Below are 22,214 nucleotides of genomic sequence, written 5' to 3'. Positions count from 1 at the left end.
AGTAAAATATTACAGGCCAGTTTTATAGAAGAATAATAGCATCCCTTTCTAATAGATTCTCCTTAGTAAAGGATGTGTAACTTATAACTAATGGCTTATTTAGGTTTGATAAAGTATTTTCTGCTGCTTTATATATCAGAAATAAACCATATTTTCATCGCATTATGAAATTTCAACCATGTAGCTTTGAGGAAAACAGCTGAATCACAAGGCTGAAGTTGTGGCAGAGCTGAGAAAGTCATCATTACCCTTGCGTTAAAGGTGAGAAATTGGTAGTTTCGAAACAAAATGTGGAATTCTGTATTTTCCTAATTGAAATTGTATTCCTCTATATGGGTCTGGTTAGTTTTGAAGGGGTGGGGCTTACATGGAAAACATGATGTCACACACTTTACGTACATTACGTTGCTTGGGGCTGCCATATGTCCTGTAGGAAGTGGTAAAAGTAAAAGAAACAGATAAAAGACAAACTAAATAAATAATAACAGCTCAAATCATTTAAGTAACTTGTAATAACGGGGAGAGAGCGTCCACATGTCCCCACGTCTTTTCCCCGTAAGTGGCTGAGCTATATGATTTGACTACAAATCAAATGGAAGCTGGAGTTGAAACTTGAGCAAGTGCTGGACATACCTGAGGAGTGTGTGTGTGTTGGAGCCCGGAGTGTGGTGCTGAAGGGACAGCGACCCTCATTGTTGGACTGGGTGTGACTCTGGGGAACTCTCCATGGTGCTGGGCCACTCTTGACCTCAAACATCCGATAGAGACGCCCTGCAGAGACATTTAAAGACTGCACGCCACGCTTTAATTATTACATTACACAGCTCTCTGGCGTGCAGGACAGCTGCGAGGACACGGTCTCCGGGTAAAATAAAGCTACAGCGAACAAGTCTTCATTTTGGACAAGTGCAATATTTCCGGACATTCAGCTGTGATGCGCTCCCGATAGCGCCAGTCTGGACGGTTTCATTCGGGCTACAGGTAATCCCTCATCGGCAAGCATCATCCTCCTCCACCCCTATAGGATCTCTTTGTGACAAAGCCAGACTGTAGGTCTCTCCCTCATATGCTGATTTATAACTCAAACAGCTGTGGGCAAGGAGCTAATTTAGACTCATGAGTAAGCAAATCAGAATTGTTGCTGATCTGTGGCGGAATCACTGACAAGCAATATAGCAGAAGGCTTTCTCACATCTTTCCCTAATATCAGATATTGCGTGGATGCATGTTGCACTTCTCTCTCCACAGTGAGAGTGTGTGTTTTTTTTCTCGAGCAGCATTAGCTTTACTGATTTTTTTCCGCTTTGGTCACAGTGCGACCACCTGCGATTGAAAACCGGCAAAGGCGGTGGCTGTCTAAACGCACAGAGCTGAGGGAAGGATAAAAAAAGGACAACACAACAAGCTGAGACTCCGAGCATCTGTGCAGCTACACCCCGCTAAACCCAATCACAACCAACCGCCTGGAAGGGATGTCGACCGCCGGGGAAGTGCCAGCTTTCTTTCAGAGGATGGGCTCCGACAGCCCGGCTAGGCCCAGGCAGAAATTCTGTGGCGTGTTCTGTCCAGTGGAAGGCTCCTCGGACAGCAAGACGCTGGACTTTGATGCACTCTCGGCGTGCAGGGGCAGGAGTGACGGGCGAGTCATTGACCGACAGACCGACATCTCCCAGCCGAGGAAGGTAGAGATAAGGGAGAGCACAGGGAAAGAGGCTCTGCAGAATCTCGATGATAAACGGGTAATTTTCTCCGATTTTGCATGCCGATTGTGTATATTTTACACCTCTCTTTCCCAGTCTTCCTCCTTTTGTCTTTCTTTCTCTACATTTATCATTCCAGCTCTCATTTATTTCATCCAACATTCAGCTTTTTGCACACACCCGCGCCATTTTTCATCTAAAATCGCATCAGTCACAGAGCCTTTGCCACTCAGCAGAGTTTGTTTAAGCATACACATCCAATTTATGCCAGACAACTTGCCGTGACTACATTTCCCAGAAAGCATTATGATGTAACAGAGTCGCTGGCCCTCAGTTAGAGGGCCCACCATGCAGAAATGCCAGAGGGAGTGGCTCTGTTAGTCAGAGTCCTTAACAGCACAGTGCAGCTGGCTGTTGGTAAAGGAAACACTGTTAACAGGTCTGCACGAGAAAGAAAAAATAAACATGTGTGTCATCTACCATGACATGATTTAAATAGGAGGCACACCTATGTGAACACATCAGCCTGGTTGCTTTTGTAAGGTGATGCAGGGTTGGACCATTGCAGCATTACTGCCCTTGAGATCTCTCGTTCTTTTAACAGCAGAACTGAGTTGATGGACAGGCTCAACCTGACCTGCATGACTTGCAGGAAAATCTATCACGTATTTTACTGCTGCTTCAAGCAGTTATTAAGGTTTTAGTGATTGGTGGTCAACCCACATCTGTACTTCCTTTACTTAATACTCGAGCACTCAGGATGCTGTTAAAAGCTTTGGGCGTTGGTGTTGAGCCCTTTTATCATGTTACATATTGATCGGAAGCATTCGCCACACAACCCACTCCTTACTCTCTTCCATCTCTTCAAGTCATATATGATAAGTTAGTTGCTCTTCACTTTTCTGATGCGAGAGCTTACTTCACAAACACAGACTTCACAGACTTAATTGATGTGATCTTCAATATCAGTGATATCATTACTACAGGAGATGCATTTCAGCGTTGCGTTCTTCAAAAGCAAGCTGACATTTTAGGACTGGTGGATAAAATGCGACACAACAGCGCTGCAGTGCATGTTTACTCAGCTATTGTGTGTAAATGTGGGTTTGCTGCACTCGCAATTTCCACTTTTACTTCTGCTCCACTCAATTTCAGAGGCACACATTGCACTTTGTAATCCACACCATTTACTGTACACCCCAAGTAAGCTTTGCAGACTTAATTAATAACATGTTAAGATAAATCTCTATTGAATTCATGTAAATGTTTACACTGTTTACTTTGATTTTTTTTACTACTGATTTCCAGCTCCATATTTGAATCCATGGACTCTACTAGAGTAGCTTTGCACAAGTCACAATTTAGAATAATCTTTCTCTATCTCATATTGAACCTTTGTGCAGATCCTCTGTCTGAAACAAGGCACGTAACTCCCTTTAGCCTCCTTTTAAACCAGCTTTCCTCTGATTGGTGATCAGTGGTAAACAGAAGGTTTGAAGAGCAGGTAGGTGGAGCTGTTTGCCTGAGATCACCATATTTCACCATCTCTCTATGATGTCATACGGAGCCAAGAGCATAAAAAACTGTCTGAAACATGTTGTTAGAGCAGTCTGAAGCCTGAGCTTTTGTCTCATGGGGATACATGTACTTACATAACATGTAAACTCATTATGTTAAAATTTGGCCCTCTTTAATATGGCTATTCAAAATAAGAAAATAAGAAAAAGAATAAGTAAAAACTGAATTTGTGACTGAATTGACAACTTTTACTGTGGTTTTACAAACATTTATACAACAAATGAACTTTGAATAGCAATTTCTTGCCTTAAGGACTCTGTTTGCAGTTGTTTTTCAATGCACCATGGGCAATCTGATTACATGCGGATGGCTGTTTACAACTGTTTATCACGCGTCTCCAAGGCTTCTGTACAAATTTCACAACCGGCTTCACCACTTCCACTGGAAGGTCAAAGGACACTGTCTCTTTTGTCTATCCCTCGCTCATTAAGAAAACAAAGTAATGGTTATACCAGCTGTTGTGGCTGTCAGGAAAATGTCATCCACATCCATGGCAAGACAAAAAAGAAACACCACATGCTACACTGACGACATATTTTCCTGTTACGTTCTTGTCAGGGACACATCAGGACAAAAGCATCACAGACTACTTTGGTAAGTCCTGTGGCTGATCAGCTGCACATCAAGATGTGAATCTACTGTTCCATAAAGAATCCTTATGCTTAGCGGAAGACCGTGGAGGCCATGCTTTAAGGATTTACACCAAATTTTGACCCTAACATCTGGATGTCACAGCAGAAGTTGAGGCTTATCAGTCAAGGCAACATTTTTTAAATCTTCTATTGTTTAATTTTAGTAAGCTGAACTGTAGCTTTAGCTTCCTGTTCTTAGCTCACAGAAGCAGCATGCAGCGTGGTCTTTTGCTTTAAAGTTTGATGCGTTCTCCTCTGATCTCTGACACTTTGTCTGTTTTTGGACTATCCTCTGTAAACCCTGGAGATAGTTGTGTGGGAGTGGGCAGTTTTCTAAATGATGATACCATCCCGTCTGGCACCAGCAATCATGCCTCATATAAAGTCACTTAAATCACCTTTCTTTCTCATTCTGATGCTCGGCTTGAACTTCAGCAGGTCATCTTGACCACGTCAACATGCCTCAGTGAGTTGACTTGTTGCCATGTAATCAGCTGATTAGGTATTTGACTGAACAAGCAGCCAAACAGGTGTACCTAATAAAGTGTCTGGTGAGTGTATATTTGCTGCTGTCTACTTATAATCTTATTTCCCAAAATGCATTTTAAAATCAGGTGTAAACACAGAGATAAAAACTACAAATGGTTTTTAAACTTTGGTCTTAAAGGAACTGTGTCAGTTCAAATACATAAATAATTTTTTTCTATTTATAAATAAACACGAAACAAAATTTAGCTGAGATCCTCTGAGTACAAAATATATCTGGTTAAGCTCAATTGACTACTTTTGGTAATCTCACACTGCTTTAGCCTGTTATAGATAAATAATAAAGTTAGCTGTATCCTCTTAGTAAGAGAGGAAGTACATTTTAAAAATTAAAGCACAGTTTATCACATTTCTTTTACTATGAAGTGAACTCTTCTCGATCTGTCTTTGATTAAAATAAAAATGTAAACACTAATTAAATCTCGAACAATTTTGTCTATTTTGTCTGTCAGCATTTGCCAAATACACAAAAGGCCAAATTTCCATTCCCGTGATTCCAGTTTTACCCATTTCTCAAGTAGTGCTGTAATCCCAACTTGTATCGAGAACCATTCAAGTTGATCAGAGCTGGAAACAGGTGAAATCACGTCACCCTGCCTGAGCCTGAGCTCTTGCTCGCTCTAATAACACCCCCACCTTCAGGCACACAGCAGATAATGTGAGGTAAGATGGCTGCTGGCTGTTTCTTCATTTGTTCCTTCGGTGGATGTTTGCAGGCTGCACTCCCTGCTTGCCTGCCTTCCCTAATCCGGCGAAAGCAATTGATGGCATTAGTGTGTTTCTCTGCTGTCAATGGAGCAGGGCGAGGCTCTGCGCATGCTCCGTGGGGTTCTTTTATTGGGAAGAGGCTCTCGAGCGGTCCCTCCCTCCCCTCTTGTCTGACTCCGTCTGGGAAGGAACGGTTTGGTGCATCGGCGGAGACCGGGAGGCTGCCAGGATCCGGAGTTGAGCGATAGTTTGATTCTTCACGTCTGTGGCCTCCTGCAGATCACCCGTGTCTGTGTAGTCTTCCTCCTTATCATCTTCATCACCATCATCCTCACTACAGCCCGGCGGCCAGCGGTAATCCGTCCCGTTTGCATTTCTAGCGGTCTGCGGCGCACACGAAACACCGGTGAAGATGTCTGGCTACCAAGGCAAAAAGAACATTCCCCGCATCACAGTGAGTGCTCGGATGTTTTCACGTTTAGAGTGTCAGTGAGTGGGTCCAGCCTGGCTGGTGTGGGCCTGCGGGGTGTGGGTGCAGAATGTCACCGGGGCGGCATGGTCCCTGCGCCGCTGCGCTCCTCGACGATCCAGGGCAATGGCGCAAGAGTTGATCTCCTAAAAGAAATTCCAAAATAAAATAAAAGCGTTTTGCAGATGGTTTTCTGTTTCAAAAGCACACGAGGGTCGAGAAATCAGCGAGGCCAGCGATAGTGTGGTGAGGCTGAAAATTTTCGGGTTTTGTTTTTTTTTTTTGCAGCATCTTTGCGACAAGTGCTTATGTCCGGATAAACCCGAGCTCTCGCTTTACATTAGAATATCCATTGTTTGTGCACATTCACGCCACCCCTGCCATTCTTCTTCCGTGCCATGCATGACAGTTGAGATTTCACGCCGGTGGTCTTTGTTATACTGTGTCTGGTGGCCGGGTATCACTGCACACCAACTGGTGGAGCAAATGCTTCCCTGCATCCGCTCCACGGCTCAGTACCCGGCTGTTTCTTTTAACCTCAGCCCTCCTTTCCTTTTTTAAAGCCATCCTTGATATATACAAATATATATACATTGCCGTTTAGGAGGGACAGTAGGATTTAAGACACATTCAGTGTGTCATTGTGGACGAGATTATTTCCCCGAATTCATAGCGAAGCTGCAGGGATGTGGTGCTTCAATGGAAAGTGGAGAATAGGGAGGGGAAGGGAGGGGAGCCAGGGAAGGGAGGGGACAGTGGGTCCTATTTCCTTCCATGCCTCTCTTTCAGCTGTGTAATGAAGGGAAGATGCATATAGGCAGAGTTGATCAGGGAGGAGGTCACTGCCTTTTCATCCTGATGTTAATGAGCTGAAACAATGGTGAAGAGTGACCCAGAAGAGCCTGTTTGAAAGCCATACAGATGGATCTGTGCCTTCTAATTGTGGGCTTACTAAACAAACCATTCAAGCAGCAGGATATGAAGCATCATTATCCTGTTATCTAGCAGGCCCACGCTCCCCAGAGTTTTCACCAAGCTAGGAAAACCTCTTCAGTTTGAGGAGATCATAGCACAAGCATGATTAGGGTCACATGTTTGGTTCTGAGATATGTGCTGATTAGTAGATTATAAGAATTGTTTTATTCAATAAAGTTTTCTTTTGATCAGCTAATCGATTGATTGGAGCTTTCTCTGTCAGAGTTATTTCAGAGCCACCGCCTGACCCACATTATGCAGAGCTGTTAACCTTTTGTGTCATGGTAGCAAAAGCAAACAGTATTTGGAGCGTGTAAGTGGTCGACTGTTCATGGAGCTCTCAACAACTTCAAATTTAAGCGGATAAACAGAAATAATAGTTCTTTAAAAGAGACACACGTGTATATGTATGTACACACATCATGGAAAAATTGATGCTTAAGCTCAGGTTTCATATATATTTCTAGCAATAATATGAAAAATTCTCCTCTGTGTTAATATCATACATCACTTGGTGATAACTGGCAACCTCTCACGTGAATAATTTTCCTCAGTTCTCTCTCTTAACTGCTTGAGATGCAGCAGACGGATGGTGGAAAGATCAGAGGATTAGTGGGTGTTGTAGTCAGACCTAAATGGATAGACTGTCTATTCTTAAACAGAGCATGAAAGACATAAGAAATGAGTCAGAGACAGAGGGGATCTCTTGAAGATCTAGCACAGTGATCAGAGGAGAATGTGAGGAATATGTTACTGGAACTGTAAACTGTAGATGCTGGAAAGTAGCATTCTGGTTGGTTCCTGTGGACCTGCTGGGCTTCATCACTGAAAAGGCATTATTGTGAGGCGTGGATGACCTTATTAAACCAAGAAGACACTCAAGAGGAAATGAAGGTTACATTGAATTAAAACTAAACAGCAAATGCTGAAGTAGATGCAAATGAGCCCCTTGCCTTCCACACCTTTCTTCATAGACCACTCAAATCAGTTTGAATTACATGTTTTACTGAATTTGAATCTTTTCATTGAACTGGGTGGAGCACTGGGCTCCATAGAACAGTTTAGCCAGATGGACATGGGTCAGCTGCACAGACAGGGACAGACTTAAGGTGGCTCTCATTAAATATGAATGAACCTCTGCAAGTTCACCACCTGGACTTGGTGCTTCTGTGTGATTTCAGAACCAGATTCATACAACAAAATCATTGAAAATGAACAAATAGTCAAGCAGGGCTGACACTGTTTATTTTTTAAAATATTATTAGCCATTAAATATGAATTTTGGAGACTACAACATATCCTTTCCTTCAATTTCCAATGGGTTTAAGCAGAGATGCTCAGACCACCTCTCCCAAGGACCAGCTCTAGCTTTACTAAAGCATTGCCAAGCCACCTGAAAGAGATAATATCTCCAGTGTGTCCTGGGTCTGCCCTGAGCTGGAGTCTCTTACCAGTTGGACATGCCCACAAAACCTCACCTAGGAGGCACCCAGGAGTCTTTAAGATGCCTGAACCACCTCAAATTTAAAGAATATCTATCACTTTCTACAACTGGTATCATCACAGTTGACAGTTTTGGTGGCGAAACAGTTAAATATTTAGTCTGTCAACAAGTCGTGTCATTTATTAGGAATGTGATCAATTTATAAAGTGCAAATGTGCTGATTTTGCAGTCTGTTCTCTGTTTTGCGTCACTGTGGACAGACTACATTTGGCCTTTAAACTGGTGCTTGAGCAGAACCTTTAATAGATGCTTATCACTCTTCATGCTGGCATTCGAAAGATTAAACCCAGAGTCGATCCATCCGAAAACAAATGAACAGATTCAAAAAGAATCCCTGAAAAGAAAACCTGGGTAATGTTTGCACTTGAGATGCTGCAAGTGGAAAAATATTTTCTCATTTTTGCTTGATGAAAACACAACTGATTAGTAAGCAGAAAAAATGGTTCGATCAGTTACATTTCCTTTGATGCATTTATTGATTGATTGGCTCTTTCAGCTCTAGAATGAGGGTGAGTTATTTCAGTGAAGGCTATAAATACAGATAAAAGTAAATCAAGAACAAGAAGGCTGTTTAAATGCAGCTCCAGTGAATGAGGTAAAAATAGAGCGAGGCTATTATAAGACTGTCCTGGATTAAAGTCTCAGTGGCTACAATCCTCAGCAAATGAAGGATCATTAAGTAGTGTGCTACTGTAGTATACCTTTAGTAGAGCAGTGTCTCTGGTGACAGTTCAGTGCATGTGTAGTTACTTCAAACGCGGCTGGAGTGAGTTCACGCAGCTATCTCACCCTTCAACGCAGCCCGGAGCGCCTTCTCTTCACACAACACACCACGCTCCAAATCAGCCACCCACTGACTCAGCCTGGTGTTTTTTTCTTTTCTTTTTTTTTTCCCGCCTCTCAGGATCATCCCGAATTCCCCCATTCATAAAGCCAGAAGTCAGGGAGACTGTGCAGCGTGTATGAACTCTGCTGTTATTCAGCTTCTGAGCAGAGGGGAATGCTGTTGAGCAACAGTATTGCAGCTCCTCTGGCTACGCTATGTCACAGGAAAAAGGTCAATGAGTGTATTCTTTTTGAAGTTTGAGATTAATTAAAGTTTTTTAGTCAAAGAGAAAGTTTAAATTCAGTTTTGCATTTCAATTGGGAATTTAGGCTAGTTTAGAATAGAATGCCTTTATTGTCACTATACAGTTGTACAATGAGATACAGAAGTTTAGTTTCTATTTCAGTGGTAGGGCTTTAAGTTATGAGTTAGTGGAAAAAAAGATTTTAAGTCAAATTTTCAGAGAAATAAAGAATGTCATATTTTCATTTCCTGAGAAAGTGGGAGGATAACAGAGCAATTTAAGGGGCTTTTCAAACTAAATGAGCAAGTTTTAATAGCAAAGGAGAGTGTTTTTATGGATTAAGAGGCTAAAACAATTAAAAACACAATAATCAGTCATCATGAAAATAAAGTAAAAGTGGAATTTCTAGCATCAAAGGAAGAATCACATTCATCCAATGCATCAAGTGTGTTTTATAAATAAAACAGAAATGACTACTTAGAAAAATTTTGTATCCATTTTTTCATATCATTAATGTGCAGATGACTAATTCTGGGAATTACTTTATTTCCCGTTTTGCACTTTATTTTGAAGGATTTTTTTATTTTTATTTTGTTTTCCCAGCAGTTGCCTGAACATGTATGGAGATGATTTTAGTAGCGGGCTGTTTTTTGACTAATCCAGGACAAATATAAATCATAGTGCTGCATGTCTGACCTGGCAGCCTTCTCCACCTGACTTAACTGTTTCCAGGATATTTTCCATGTGGATAACAACATACAATGTTGCCGGGTTACGTCTAACACTGGCAGACGTTTTCACTGCACCCAAGCTGATTTTGCCCTGATTTTATGAAAGTCAGCAGTTTGAGTACCCATGCTTCTCTTCTCTTCCTGTGGAGGGTCTTAGTTTTCCTCCATATGGTGCTGTGGCTGTGGTTTATTAATGTCAGGATTTTAATAATCGTAGCATTTGATTGATGTTGGTGATTTAACAAAACCGTTACCTCTGCTTTCCATTATACCCGGTCTGTTTCTTTTTCTTAAGCACAATGTTTTACGTTATTAATAATACCTGTAAAAATTATAAGGATCTCTTATAACCTCATCAGAAGTGTAAATCTACACTTCTCCCTAGCTTCGTAGAGTTTTTAGTTCATTGTTTTTACGCCCCAAAGCACTGCAGAGTCCACCTACCCCTCTAGCACTAAATGAGAAATAGGTCCATCTAGTGATCATCTGGTGAGTAAAGCATCCATTTAGCAGCTAAACATAACGACGGAAACAACATTTCTGAAAAAATTAGCCAGATCCAAGTTAAGCTGCCACATTTTTAGACACATGCCTTTCCTGCTGTGCCGATAGTGGGACAGAGAACAAGAAAGATTTTTATAAACCTGTCTGTTTTATACTTTGTGTTATTTTGCTGATGGCTAACCATGATACGCAGCGTTTACCAGCCTTGCTGGGACTTCTTTCTTGATCTCTTTCCATGTGAAATTCAGTTTTATTCAATCCAATATGAATCCAACTGATATACTTTAATGATATTTAGAAACAGACTGTATGAGATATTCTAAAGTGATCCCTACTGGATGGAAAAACTGCTCCACAATATACATCTCGGGGTTAAAGTGCTAACAAAATGCCTGCAGATGGATAAAAATATGAGATATTTCTATGTTAGAGCTGTTTAAAAGCTAATGGCAGCAATATGTTAACAGCATGGATATTAAAAATAATGGACATAGTCATCATTTGTTGGTTTTTGACACTGTTAAGCTTCAACATCAGTGTTTTGTCCACCACCATGTTGGGTTTTTTGGAACTGGAAGTTACCTTATGGATCAAAGATTGGAGTCATCAAAAGTATAAAAGATGTAAGTAGCTACTGCGATGTCATCTATTGCAACCTTACTGGTTAATGATTTATGATTGTCAACTCTTTAGACAACAAGCGTGCCGTTTTATACCATATCAATTTTGATGCATGATATGACCAACATTTACATAACAGATTTAATATACTTAATATAGAAATATACATATACTTCTATAGAACTGGAAGTCTTTTCTAATGGCTTTCAGATAGAATCCATCCATCCATCCATCAAGCTTCTACCACTTATCCAAGTCCAGGTTGTGGGGGCAGCGGTCTAATTAGAGAAACCCAGACCTCCCTCTCCCCCAGCAACCTCCTCCCCTTCAGCTGGCTCATATTAGTGTGGAGGAGTGGCTGCGCTACTCTTAGTCTCTTGTGAATGACCAAACTCCTCACTGTATTTCTAAGGGAGGTTATTTGTATGTGCGATCTCATTCTTTCGGTCAGTCACTACCCAGAGCTCGTGGCAAAGTACATTGAGGGTACATTGGCTAATTAGTCCTAACTAGAATTTCACTCAAGAAGATAAGCACAACCCCCCCCCCCCCCAAACTTCTGGTATCGTCAGTACATAATAGTGAGGGTTAAAATTATTCAGGTATTACATTAAAAATGCTCGAAAAGGCACCAAATGCAAACACCCACCCAGATAGATGATTTACAAAGGAATTCCTGCCACTCAGAGTTTTTACGAGGGAGGAAGGAATCCATAGAGGACAAAACTATATTTTGTACCCAGCTGTAAATATGCTCTTCAGTTCTCTAATGTAGAAGTCTGTGGGGATTTACTCGAGCCTCAGGAGGCACAGAGAGGAACTGGAGTTGTTGTTGTTTCAGCTCTGGACGTTGCCCCTTCAATCACAAGCTCTTATAGCTAAGGCAATCATAAACAAAACATTAGTCATAGATTTCTAAATTATCCACACTTCACAGTAATTAAAGTTGCGGACAATCTCATAATACTTAAGGAAATAAATTTGTCTAAAACTGACACTTATCATTAACAAAATGCAGACAGCACTTCAGGCTTCTCAGCTTCATTATCCCACAGTTTGAGTCACGTGTCCACTCCTGTCTCCTGAAGGGCTCAGTTTTTGGCTCTGTTGATACTGCGTCCCACTGCACTGCAGTTTCTAGGCATCTATCAGCAGATGGAAAAGGAGCCATGAACTGTTTGCCCCTTCGGTGTGGGTGGGACTTATTTATGCTCTGTCTCCATGCTCCGCCCACTATGCTGAAAGTATTACACTAGTCCAGGATGTTTTGTTTGAGGAAACAGAGGTGAAGGAGGTTGAGGAAAGTTACCGTGTTAAACAAAATATTCAGTAAGTGTTTTTATAAGTGTCCTAATTGCGTTACAGATGTTTTTTTTAAATGCTCATTGAACTCTTTTGCCTTGTATGCAATCTCAGTAAGGTTGTAGGTTGTAGCCTGGAATGTAAACACAGTAGTTTAGTAACAGTGGGCCCATTGAGCTTTATCCACATCCTGTTTGTGAGCTCTGAAAAAGTTCCCACGAAGGAAAGGTCACTGTCATGCTTGGCACAGATCCAGTCCAATCACACACTCTGTCACACGACCCCTGCGGGCTTTAAAACAATTGAATTATTTTAAAGCACGGTTCTGGATTCAGGGACACTAATTGTTCTGCAAATACAGGTCTAGATTAAACAGTGCAATAGGCGCAATTTTTTTTGAGAAGGGCTGCAGTGTCTTGGCAAAGTTCAGTGAGTAATGTGATAATGACAGTCATGATGGGGCGCATGATGTAACGGCATATTTCAAAGCAGTTGTTGGGAGGAAAACGGGCCAGCAGCGGGCTGGAGCGAAGCCAGTCGCTCAGCCAGAGCGCTCTGTTCCACACAGATCGAAGATTACCACATGATCTATCTGCATTAGTTCCATCACTGCTGTCAGAGTGTGGCCACACCTTTCAGATGACAACTGCAAGGCATTTTCCAGAAGCTGCTGCAGTCAGCTGAAGTTGTTTTACTGTGTAATTTACTCTATTCTATATTTCATCCAGAAGAATGCAGGGTATTGCTAATATGTGAAATGTTAGTACACATGTGAGGAAAAAATTGCTTCAGAAGTAGTCATAAGGAAATTTGGATAGGTGTATATTATATTTATCTATATCTATAGATCTATATATATCTATATAGATATATATATATACATATCTCTCTCTCTCTCTCTCTCTCTCTCTCTCTCTCTCTCTCTATCAGAAATTGTTGTGTGAAGACTTTGTTTTTTCCTATTCAGGGGTACTACTGTACATGGAATAGGGTTGTTTAAAGCTTTTTGTGGCTCCTGAGGGAACTGCAAACCTGATGGACATCACTTGAGTCAGTGGCGGTCAAAGCTGAAGACTATGAGACTGAAAATTATTGGGCAGCCATCTTGAGGCTACATTTACCTCTGCTAGTAAAACACAGCTGAGTTCCCTCACACTGGGGTCAGGTGATGAATGGCATTGTTAGTATTGTTGTTCCCAGTCAAAATTTTCCCTCTGCAGCAGCACTAAAATTATGCAAAAGAAGTGCATATTTATGGAGCGTTTCTTTGCAACATCTATCATTTTTTTTAATCATTATTGATTAATCTGTTTATATTTTTAAGACTTTCCTGTAGTAAATATTGAAAGTTGGCCTTTAAAACCACCAAATAAACCAACTTAGTCTGTTTACATACTAAGCTAAAGGATATTCAGTTTAAATTTTTTTTTAAGTGAGCTAAATAAGTTTGCATTATTTCTACATATGTGGCTGTGTTATATAAACAACCTGAAAGTATTAGGTAATATTTTACAGAGCTGGCCTATGGTTTGTGCTGCCTGCAGCACAGCAGTTGTCCTCTGGGCCAGAGCTGCTGGCCTGTCAGCAGCCAGTGGCAGCGCCTCAAACAGAGCAGCCTTTGTTAGAAGGGGGAACGCTGGAGCCCTTGTGACCATAGCTGCCACTCCCTTTTTTGGAGAGAGGGCCAGGGCCTCCCCGGGGTGGCTCGAGGGAGGGACTGTGGAGGTGGTAGACTCCCCCCTCCTCCCAGTCCTCTCTCCAGCATAGAGACAAGTGGCACAGCAGCAGGCATGGATGATTGATTACACGCTCCGTGGCCTGATTGGTTCTTTCTCACGTCTGTTTGTGCGATAATTCGGCCACATGAAGGGGGCAGATGGGTGTGTCTGGAGGCGGGCTGCTGTCTTTATTGTCCGAGCAGTGAATGATTTCCCTAATTTTGCTGTTAAAGCAAAGCTGAAGTGATCCACCAGTGAGAGGAGCAGTGATGAAAATGCACTGGGCCCTCTCTTTGCTCTCAGCACAAGGATGTAGAAGTTTGTTGTTCTTTTTAATTTGGAGATAATGCTTTGTGTACTGCAGATGTTCACTAATCCCATCTTAAAGCAGTCAGACTGTTTGAATCCAGTCCCCTCCTTAGATTAACGCCTTTTCTTTGTCCCTATTCATCTTCTTTCCACAATGTCTTTCCACCGCCAGCCTGACATAAACAGTGTCACAGTGAAAACATCCACACACAAAAAAAACCAAACCTGGTGCTGGTCCAAACATCCCAGCTCTTAATACTCTTTTACCCCCTGCCCCTCCAGTCGGCAACCCCCACCGGATCAGTGTGTTAGAGTATTAAGAGTGTGTACAGTGTGTTTACAGATATCTGTATGCGTGTGTGTTTGCAGAATAGGAAAGCCAGTATCAGCTGAGAGACATTGCACAGCCATGTGTTCCTTATCAGACCTAAAAAGGCCAAGCAGAGCCAGTATTTATGTTTTGCTGTGATTGTTGCCAATCCACTCCTTGAAGTGACATTTCCCAAAACGTCTTTCATCAAATGCCCTTAATCCAGCATCCAGTTGAGCCAAATCGGATACTCACCCTTGTAAGCGTATTTTTATAGGCGGCTATAAATCCATGTCTTTTACAGAGTTGTTATTCCCACAGATTAACTCGAACTGTTTTTTTAAACAAAAATCTGCAGCAACTCACCTTCTTTATTGTTTTTCCAGAGCGACCGTCTCCTGATCAAAGGGGCCAAGATTGTGAATGATGACCAGTCCTTCTGTGCCGACATCTATATGGAGGATGGAGTCATCAAGTGAGTTTTCCTTTAAGCTGCTGGCAGTTTATTAAAAACCCAACTTTTACCATGTTCATGTTTGAAGCTCTCTGCTGAATCACTACAAACTAACTAAGGGCCTCCTCTGCAGCAAGTAGTTTACTACTCATCTCACCATAATCTCACTATAATATACAATTACCTCCAAATAGCACCACAAATAATACATTCTTCTTGCAGAGTGAAAAGTAAACTTGTGATTATTGCAATACAAAATCTTCAATGTTTAGTGTCAAAGTTACCAATACATGAAACCAGCACTGCCATACTACAATTCTGATCACTGTTTTAGCTTGTCATAATAACTTTTCTGTAAATTCGTTAGGTTAATCGTCATGAGACCAAGCTGTTTTAGTGCCAAAAGTGACTGAGTAGGATGATTTATTTATGATGATGAGCTCTAGCAATGCAGGACAGATACTTTTCTCAAGTCTGGCTTTTATCAGACGGCCCTGGAGAAAGCTGACAATGCAGTCAGTTTTTAGTTTTGACTGCGTTTGCTCTGCAAAACAGGAAAAGTTGTGAGTAAGAAGTTAATTACTTTTTTGCAGAGCATAATGGAAACTACCACAAATAAAACGATGAGCATTGATACATACTCAAAAACTACTACTCTAACCCATAAGTATATGAAACCACTAATTACTAAAAGATAGTAAATGTAATTAATGAAATTAAAATGACTAATGCGTTTGTAATTCTAATTAGTAAAATTACTAAGGATGGTGTAATCATCAGTTTAAGTGTTGCTTTTGTCTTTAACTCAGACAAATTGGGGAAAACCTCATTGTGCCCGGTGGGGTGAAAACCATCGATGCCCATGGTCGGATGCTGATGCCCGGTGGCATCGATGTGCACACTCGTTTCCAGATGCCAGATCGGGGCATGACCGCCGCTGATGACTTCTACCAGGGCACCAAGGCGGCGCTGGCCGGAGGCACCACCATGATCAGTGAGTTGCTGAGCACAAAGCCCCTGCTGTCTGCAACAGAAGATTCAGAAATGGGTTAAAGTTGGTGTCTGAAAGCTTTGTGTGAGTGAAAGGAAGCTGAGTGTGGTGTCCGTGGTGGGTTTTTCCCCACAGTGATTCTTCATTTACTGAATGGCCCTAATTAAACATGTCTTAATGAGAACAGGAAGCGTGCCAGGCCTGTTCATGGGTACGCCAAAATATGAACCCATCCATCTGGTCTGAGCACTCTGAGCCATGAGGTGCTGATTGCTGAACATACTGTGTCAGGAATTTTCCAAAGAGACAGACAGACTCTGTAGTTTGTTTGCTATTATTTTATACACCCTGTTTATGTAATTTTGGCCTGTTTTTGTTGTATTCTGAATTTTTTAAAGGTGCATGCAAAGCCTAGATTTTCTTCTCCTTGGGCTCATTTCCCTTGCACTTCAAAGTCATTAAGCTCAAGTTAAGAGTTTAAGCATTAGTTGAAAACTTGTCTACAGGAATTTCTTTCTACTTCCTTTGAGTTACCATCTATCTGTAGTTTTGTTATGGCTTGGTTTGTCCTAGACATAGTTTTTAAACAGGGCACTGGAGTCAGTTTCAAGTTGTACTCAGATTAAAAAAACCCTCCAAACTCTTACCCTGTGTTTTATCAGTGATTTTTTCTTTCTAACAAAATATCGTAAATATAATGTAACAGCAAATCTTGGTTCTTGCATTGGTTTAATGGTAATGTTATTTTTAAATTTACATACAAATATAAAGAGTTGATGTAATGAGCAAAGAAAACAAAGCTAAATGAAAACTTGAACTGTAAATGTCACACTGGCCCTCCCTCTGTTGACTCAACAGGAACACCATCCTCCTCCTGACAGCAAAACATACTCACACCGCATGCCTTTTTTACCCCAAGCTAAAAGCCGATTGCTACAGCTCCTCTTAGGGCCAGTCAGGTTGGGAATCGGTGTGTAACATCCTGCAGCCTGGTGACACTTGCCAAATAGAGATGATTTCTATAACGAAATGCTCTATTCCATGTAGTTTAGGCTTAATTAAAGGCATCTGAATCCAATCTTAACTACAGACTACATATAAAAGGTACATTTTAGCCACCTTGACACCACTCACTCACTGGTAATAGTCATGTTAGGTTGTTGGGTTTTTCTTGGAGCCAGCAGGGACAATGTTTTGGAGGGATTTGTGATGATATTAGTTATCAGGGCTCTCACACAATAGATACCTGCTAAATCATAAATATAATAGTATTAGAATTTCACTCACCAAAACTCAAACATAGACTTCTTATACTGACCTGTGAGCATTGTTAAATTTAAACGCGAGTTACAAAAATTCTATTAATTTACTTTTATTTATATAGTGCCATATCAGAAAAACAGTTTCCTCAAGGGGCCTTATATTATATGGTAAAGACTACAATAATACAGAGAAAATCCCAACAATCAAACAACCCCCATGAGTAAACACTTGGCGACAGTGGGAAGGAAAAACTCCCTTGTAACAGGAAGAAACCTGCGGCAGGACTAGGCTCAAGGAGGATCAGCCATCTGCTGTGACCATTTGGGGATGAGAGGAGGAACACAGGACCTTACAAAGACATTCAGTCTACATACATATGTATCAAAGAGGAAAAATAGCAAATGTAAAGTTGGGTATTTTAGCATTGAACTCTATTAAGAATGTGTTTTGGGGCCAGCCTAAAGTGGCCACTTCGGGAACTGCAGTTTCTACATTCAGTGTTTAGCCCTGGAGTTTGCATCTTGCTCTAGATATGAAAGGTTTCTAAGCAGACACGTTTCATACAGTTTCAGGTCTGACTCTGGTGTGTAAATGTGATCATTTTTAAAAATCAGTTTGTTCCACATGCTCATACAGCCAGGTGTGAAATACATCATTGTCCATTAGGCCTAGATACAACATAACATAAAAAATAGATAAAATACAAGACAGCAGAGTTCCTGTATTTGTGTACCTGTTTAACCGTGTGTGTGTGTGTGTGTGTGTGCGCGTCTAGTTGACCATGTGCTACCTGAGCCTGGCACCAGCCTTATGTCGGCCTTCGAGCAGTGGCGTGAATGGGCCGACAGCAAGTCCTGCTGCGACTACTCTCTGCATATCGACATTACCGAGTGGCACAAGGGAATCCAGGAAGAGATGGAGACGCTCGTGAAGGATCACGGTACGTCTCATGTAACCACACTCATGTTTGATTATCTTGAATTAAAAATTGGGAAAGTGATTGGAAAAAATAAATATTTAGATCTGCTCGATGCAAAAAGATTAACATCAGTCAGTATCAGTCCTGTAACCTGAGTGCAGCAGCCTGCGCATGATGCACTTAATGCAACTTTTTAAAATGAAAGCATCACAAAGAGATGTTCTATTCACTTTTTAGCAAGAGAGTTGCAAAAACCCAACAATAAAGGGTCTTATTTTACACAATAGTTTGCTTGCATTCAAATGATCCAAACTTACAGTTCATCATCTACCAAGAAACTTTGTGTTTAAGTTGGTTAATGATTAGTATTTTTTTCTGCTTTAAACCTTTCAGGTGTTAACTCTTTCCTGGTCTACCTGGCTTATAAGGATATTTTCCAGCTTACTGATGCTCAGGTAGGTTGTCACTGAATTTTTCAGCATATTCTGGATTGTGCTACACTAAACTGAATTATGCTACAGCCCTTCTGTACAAACTTTTTCAGCTTAATGGCTGTTTATACTAACAGTGGTGATATTAGATATACTGTTGTCCGATTGCCAGGGCAACAAACAGGCATTGAGTATTAACCTAAAGAGGAAGAGAAAGAGATTTTAAGCCTACAGTAAATCTGACCTGATACTATCATAAAAGTCATATCCTACTCTTGATTTTGGCTCACGCACTCACTCTAAAGCGTGACTTACTGTGTGAGTCTGTTTGTCTTGGCAAGGCTTCCCCTCATGCTGAATTTCCTGTGTGTTTCTCTTGGGACTGCGACAGGATAATGAAAGCCACAAACTCTCTTTCTGACTGAAAATGAATTAATCCCACTTGAAAGCAGTTTTGAAACAGATCTGTGATGATCTTTGCACCTGTGTGAGGAATGCTGGCAGTCGGGTACAGCCAGAGTTTATCATTTTCTCTCCCGTGTCAAACTCTGACGGCTTTTTATTGTTGCAGCCCCGGCTGGGGGGGAATGATGACTCGTTCAACACCACAGTTTTTCTTCTGTCTGTGAACTCGCTGCTTTTCCTAAACTTCGGACTGTGGGAGACTCGCTAATAAAGATTACTACACAATCCGTTACCCAGAACTGATAGTGGAAAAAAGAGCTTATGTTTGCTAAAATTATTTAATTATAGACTTTAAATCCATCTTTTAAACCAAATAAAGACTAGGGTAGACTAAATGTTAGCCCTTTTTCCAGCCTAATTAGTCACATTCATTCAGACAAAGACATTGTCTGAATGACCCACTGACTTAAAAAGATTTTTCCAATATATCACTGCTGGAAATCAAATAAAAAAAAAACATGCTGTGAGTTCCTCTTCATCTAAAACAAATGAGCAGGAAAAAAAAAAGAAACAACTAGATTTTAAGTCTGTGCTCGAGTTCAAAATATTACTGTCCTTGTCTTTGCTGCAGGTGTACGAGGTTTTCAGTGTGATCCGCGATCTGGGAGCCATCGCCCAGGTTCACGCTGAGAATGGGGACATCGTAGCTGAGGTATAACTCTCTATACCATAACAAGATGCCATCTGGAGATGAACAGACATGAATTTTTTTTTTTTTTTTTTGCATTAAATGGAATCTTAACACCCTAAGCTTTGAGTGTTATGAGACACCGCTTGAAAGCTGGACTTTGAGCTCAAAGACTGTGACACATCAGTTTCTTCTCAGTTGTGACGAAATGTTCAGTGCTAAGCTCTTAATAGCCAACAGATGAGGATAAATATTCTCAGAGCTGCTTAGTTTTCACTGCCAAGGCCAGTCATGACAAACATTCGTCCACCTGCACATGACTCAACATCTCGTATTTCCCAATGCGGTTTGTGTGTGCTCATGTGCGTGTGCGTATGTTTAGGAGCAGCGCAGGATGCTGGAGCAGGGGATCACTGGGCCTGAAGGACACGTGCTGAGCCGCCCTGAGGAGGTGAGTCACAGCTACAACTCTGTGAAATGTTGCTTTGACTTTGAGGAAAGCATATCGGTTCATCTCCAAGTTGTTGGGGTTTTTTCGCAGTAGGGGATGTGACCTTTACAGGCTTCAGCATTGCTGGGTCTGAATCGTTGAAAGTTTTACCTTGAGGCTCTGGATTTTTCACTACTTTATAATCTTTGTAACTTTCTCCTTTTCCCATGATGAATGTGGATAATCACGCCCTAAAGCCACTTTAATTGAGTACATCCTCCCTGCATAAATCAATGTTATTTTAAAATCAGTTCCTTAGTTTTTCTTCTTAAGGTTTTCTGTATTTTTCTAATTATCATCTGATGAAGGCAGTGATTTCTTAGGGGCCTTAGGGGAATAAAGTTAAATTGCCATGGCAGTGCTGCTCCTGCTCAGGTTAATCAAATCTTGACCATTTTCCATGGCCATACATGGAAAAAGAGACATAAAAATAATGAAAAATACCTTGAAATGTTGCAATAAATTGACCTAGCAAATTTTAAATTCCATGTTGCTTTTCACCTCGGAACATTTTCTCTGTCATTTAATCTGTCAGAAAACGTCTCCCTTCAGTGTTTAACCTTGTTGTACCTGCGTTGCTATGCAAGGAGAACAGTTTTTAAAGAAGTTTGTTCTTGCCAAGAGTTAATGAGAACATGAGTTAAATATGAAGCTACAGCTCGCTGCTGAATTCTTAGATGTTTCCTTAATATTTAGCTTAAATTGATTCACCTTATTTATTAATTGTATATACTATATATAAATTATATACCTTTATAAATACATGTGATATCTAAAACACCTGGGCTTTGCCATACTGTTGTGCACACACTAAAATGACGAAGAGTGAAATGAAGAAGAGAATAATAAGAAAGGTGATCACCTCCATCTATCAAATGAACTCTTCTGTACTCCAGGTGGAGGCGGAGGCCGTTAACCGCTCTGTGACTGTAGCCAACCAGACCAACTGCCCGCTGTATGTCACCAAGGTGATGAGCAAGAGCGCTGCTGATGTCATCGCTCAGGCCAGGAAGAAGGGTGAGAACTAAAATAAAGATACTGCCCGTTGTCAGAGAGGAAAAAGAAAATATATTAGTGGATTTTCACAATAATATGAAACTACTAAATTAAATTTAAGCCCAATTTTATGTTATGATTAAGATTAATTATAGACTTCATAGAAAACAGTAAAATAAACACAGATAAGTAGAAATAGATGCAATAAAGCTTTTGTGTGAGTTTGCATGACATGCACGTGAGGAACATAGGATCTCATGCTATGATGGGACTCGTCTTTTATAGGCACTGTTGTCTATGGAGAGCCAATCACTGCAAGTCTGGGAACAGACGGTTCACACTATTGGAGCAAGAACTGGGCCAAAGCGGCTGCTTACGTCACCTCTCCTCCACTGAGTCCTGACCCGACCACACCAGACTATCTCAACTCCCTGCTTTCCTGGTAATTGGATGCAAACACATTAGAGGCAAAGTTAAAACGAAAATGTCAGCAGTGCTTTTTGTCTGAGCATGACACAGTCCTGTCTGTCTTTTTTGTACTAAACTTGTTACATAGTGGAGACCTTCAGGTGACAGGAAGTGCACATTGTCCCTTCAACACTGCCCAGCGTGCTGTGGGCAAAGATGACTTCAGCTTGATTCCTGAGGGTGTGAATGGCACTGAGGAGAGGATGTCTATCATCTGGGACAAGTGTGTGGTGAGTAGATTTTGCTTTTGGGTGGGGTTCACAAGACCCTGTGCAGTCCTGTGAAAACTCCCCATGATTCAGTAGCTTGTAGAACCACCTTTAGCAGCAATAACTTGAGGTAATCATTTTCTGTATGACTTCAGCCTCTCACATCATTATAGAAGTCTTTAGGCCAAGTTTGCTTCAGTTCATTGAGGTTTGCAGACATTTC

General features: G+C 41.2%; 1 protein-coding gene and 1 long non-coding RNA gene across 5 annotated transcripts in view; one reads left to right on the top strand and one right to left on the bottom strand.

Annotated features, from left to right (window-relative positions):
- Nucleotides 1-838: 838 nt before the first annotated feature.
- The window catches only part of dpysl2b (dihydropyrimidinase like 2b), a 32,396-nt gene continuing 11,020 nt past the window's right edge, over nt 839-22,214 (top strand). Inside the window, exons 1-11 of one of the 3 annotated variants that reach the window (XM_005470401.4) lie at nt 839-981; nt 1,315-1,739; nt 15,064-15,152; nt 15,941-16,125; nt 18,161-18,325; nt 18,698-18,759; nt 19,772-19,852; nt 20,211-20,279; nt 21,215-21,335; nt 21,600-21,756; nt 21,871-22,012. In XM_005470401.4, coding sequence (XP_005470458.1) covers nt 1,473-1,739; nt 15,064-15,152; nt 15,941-16,125; nt 18,161-18,325; nt 18,698-18,759; nt 19,772-19,852; nt 20,211-20,279; nt 21,215-21,335; nt 21,600-21,756; nt 21,871-22,012 — 1,338 coding nt within the window. In that variant the 5' untranslated portion in view covers nt 839-981; nt 1,315-1,472. Of the gene's footprint in view, nt 982-1,044; nt 1,740-5,109; nt 5,619-15,063; nt 15,153-15,940; nt 16,126-18,160; nt 18,326-18,697; nt 18,760-19,771; nt 19,853-20,210; nt 20,280-21,214; nt 21,336-21,599; nt 21,757-21,870; nt 22,013-22,214 lie in introns of those variants that run through there. The other 2 variants (XM_003440234.5, XM_005470402.4) reach the window with 2 other exon arrangements.
- Nucleotides 11,896-15,130, bottom strand: LOC109202832 (uncharacterized). 2 transcript variants are annotated; one of them, XR_003220752.1, is made up of 2 exons: nt 15,044-15,130; nt 11,896-12,631 (listed from the first exon to the last, which is right to left on the bottom strand). It is a non-coding gene; the product is annotated as an uncharacterized LOC109202832 (long non-coding RNA). The 2 variants fall into 2 exon arrangements; XR_003220753.1 differs by having other exon boundaries at nt 11,896-12,183; nt 15,044-15,128.

This window comes from Oreochromis niloticus, linkage group LG7 (genome assembly GCF_001858045.2).
Source record: "Oreochromis niloticus isolate F11D_XX linkage group LG7, O_niloticus_UMD_NMBU, whole genome shotgun sequence".
NCBI classification, from domain to species: Eukaryota; Metazoa; Chordata; class Actinopteri; order Cichliformes; family Cichlidae; genus Oreochromis; species Oreochromis niloticus.
Note: the sequence above shows the minus strand (reverse complement) of the source record. Positions and strands in the feature narration are given on the sequence as shown.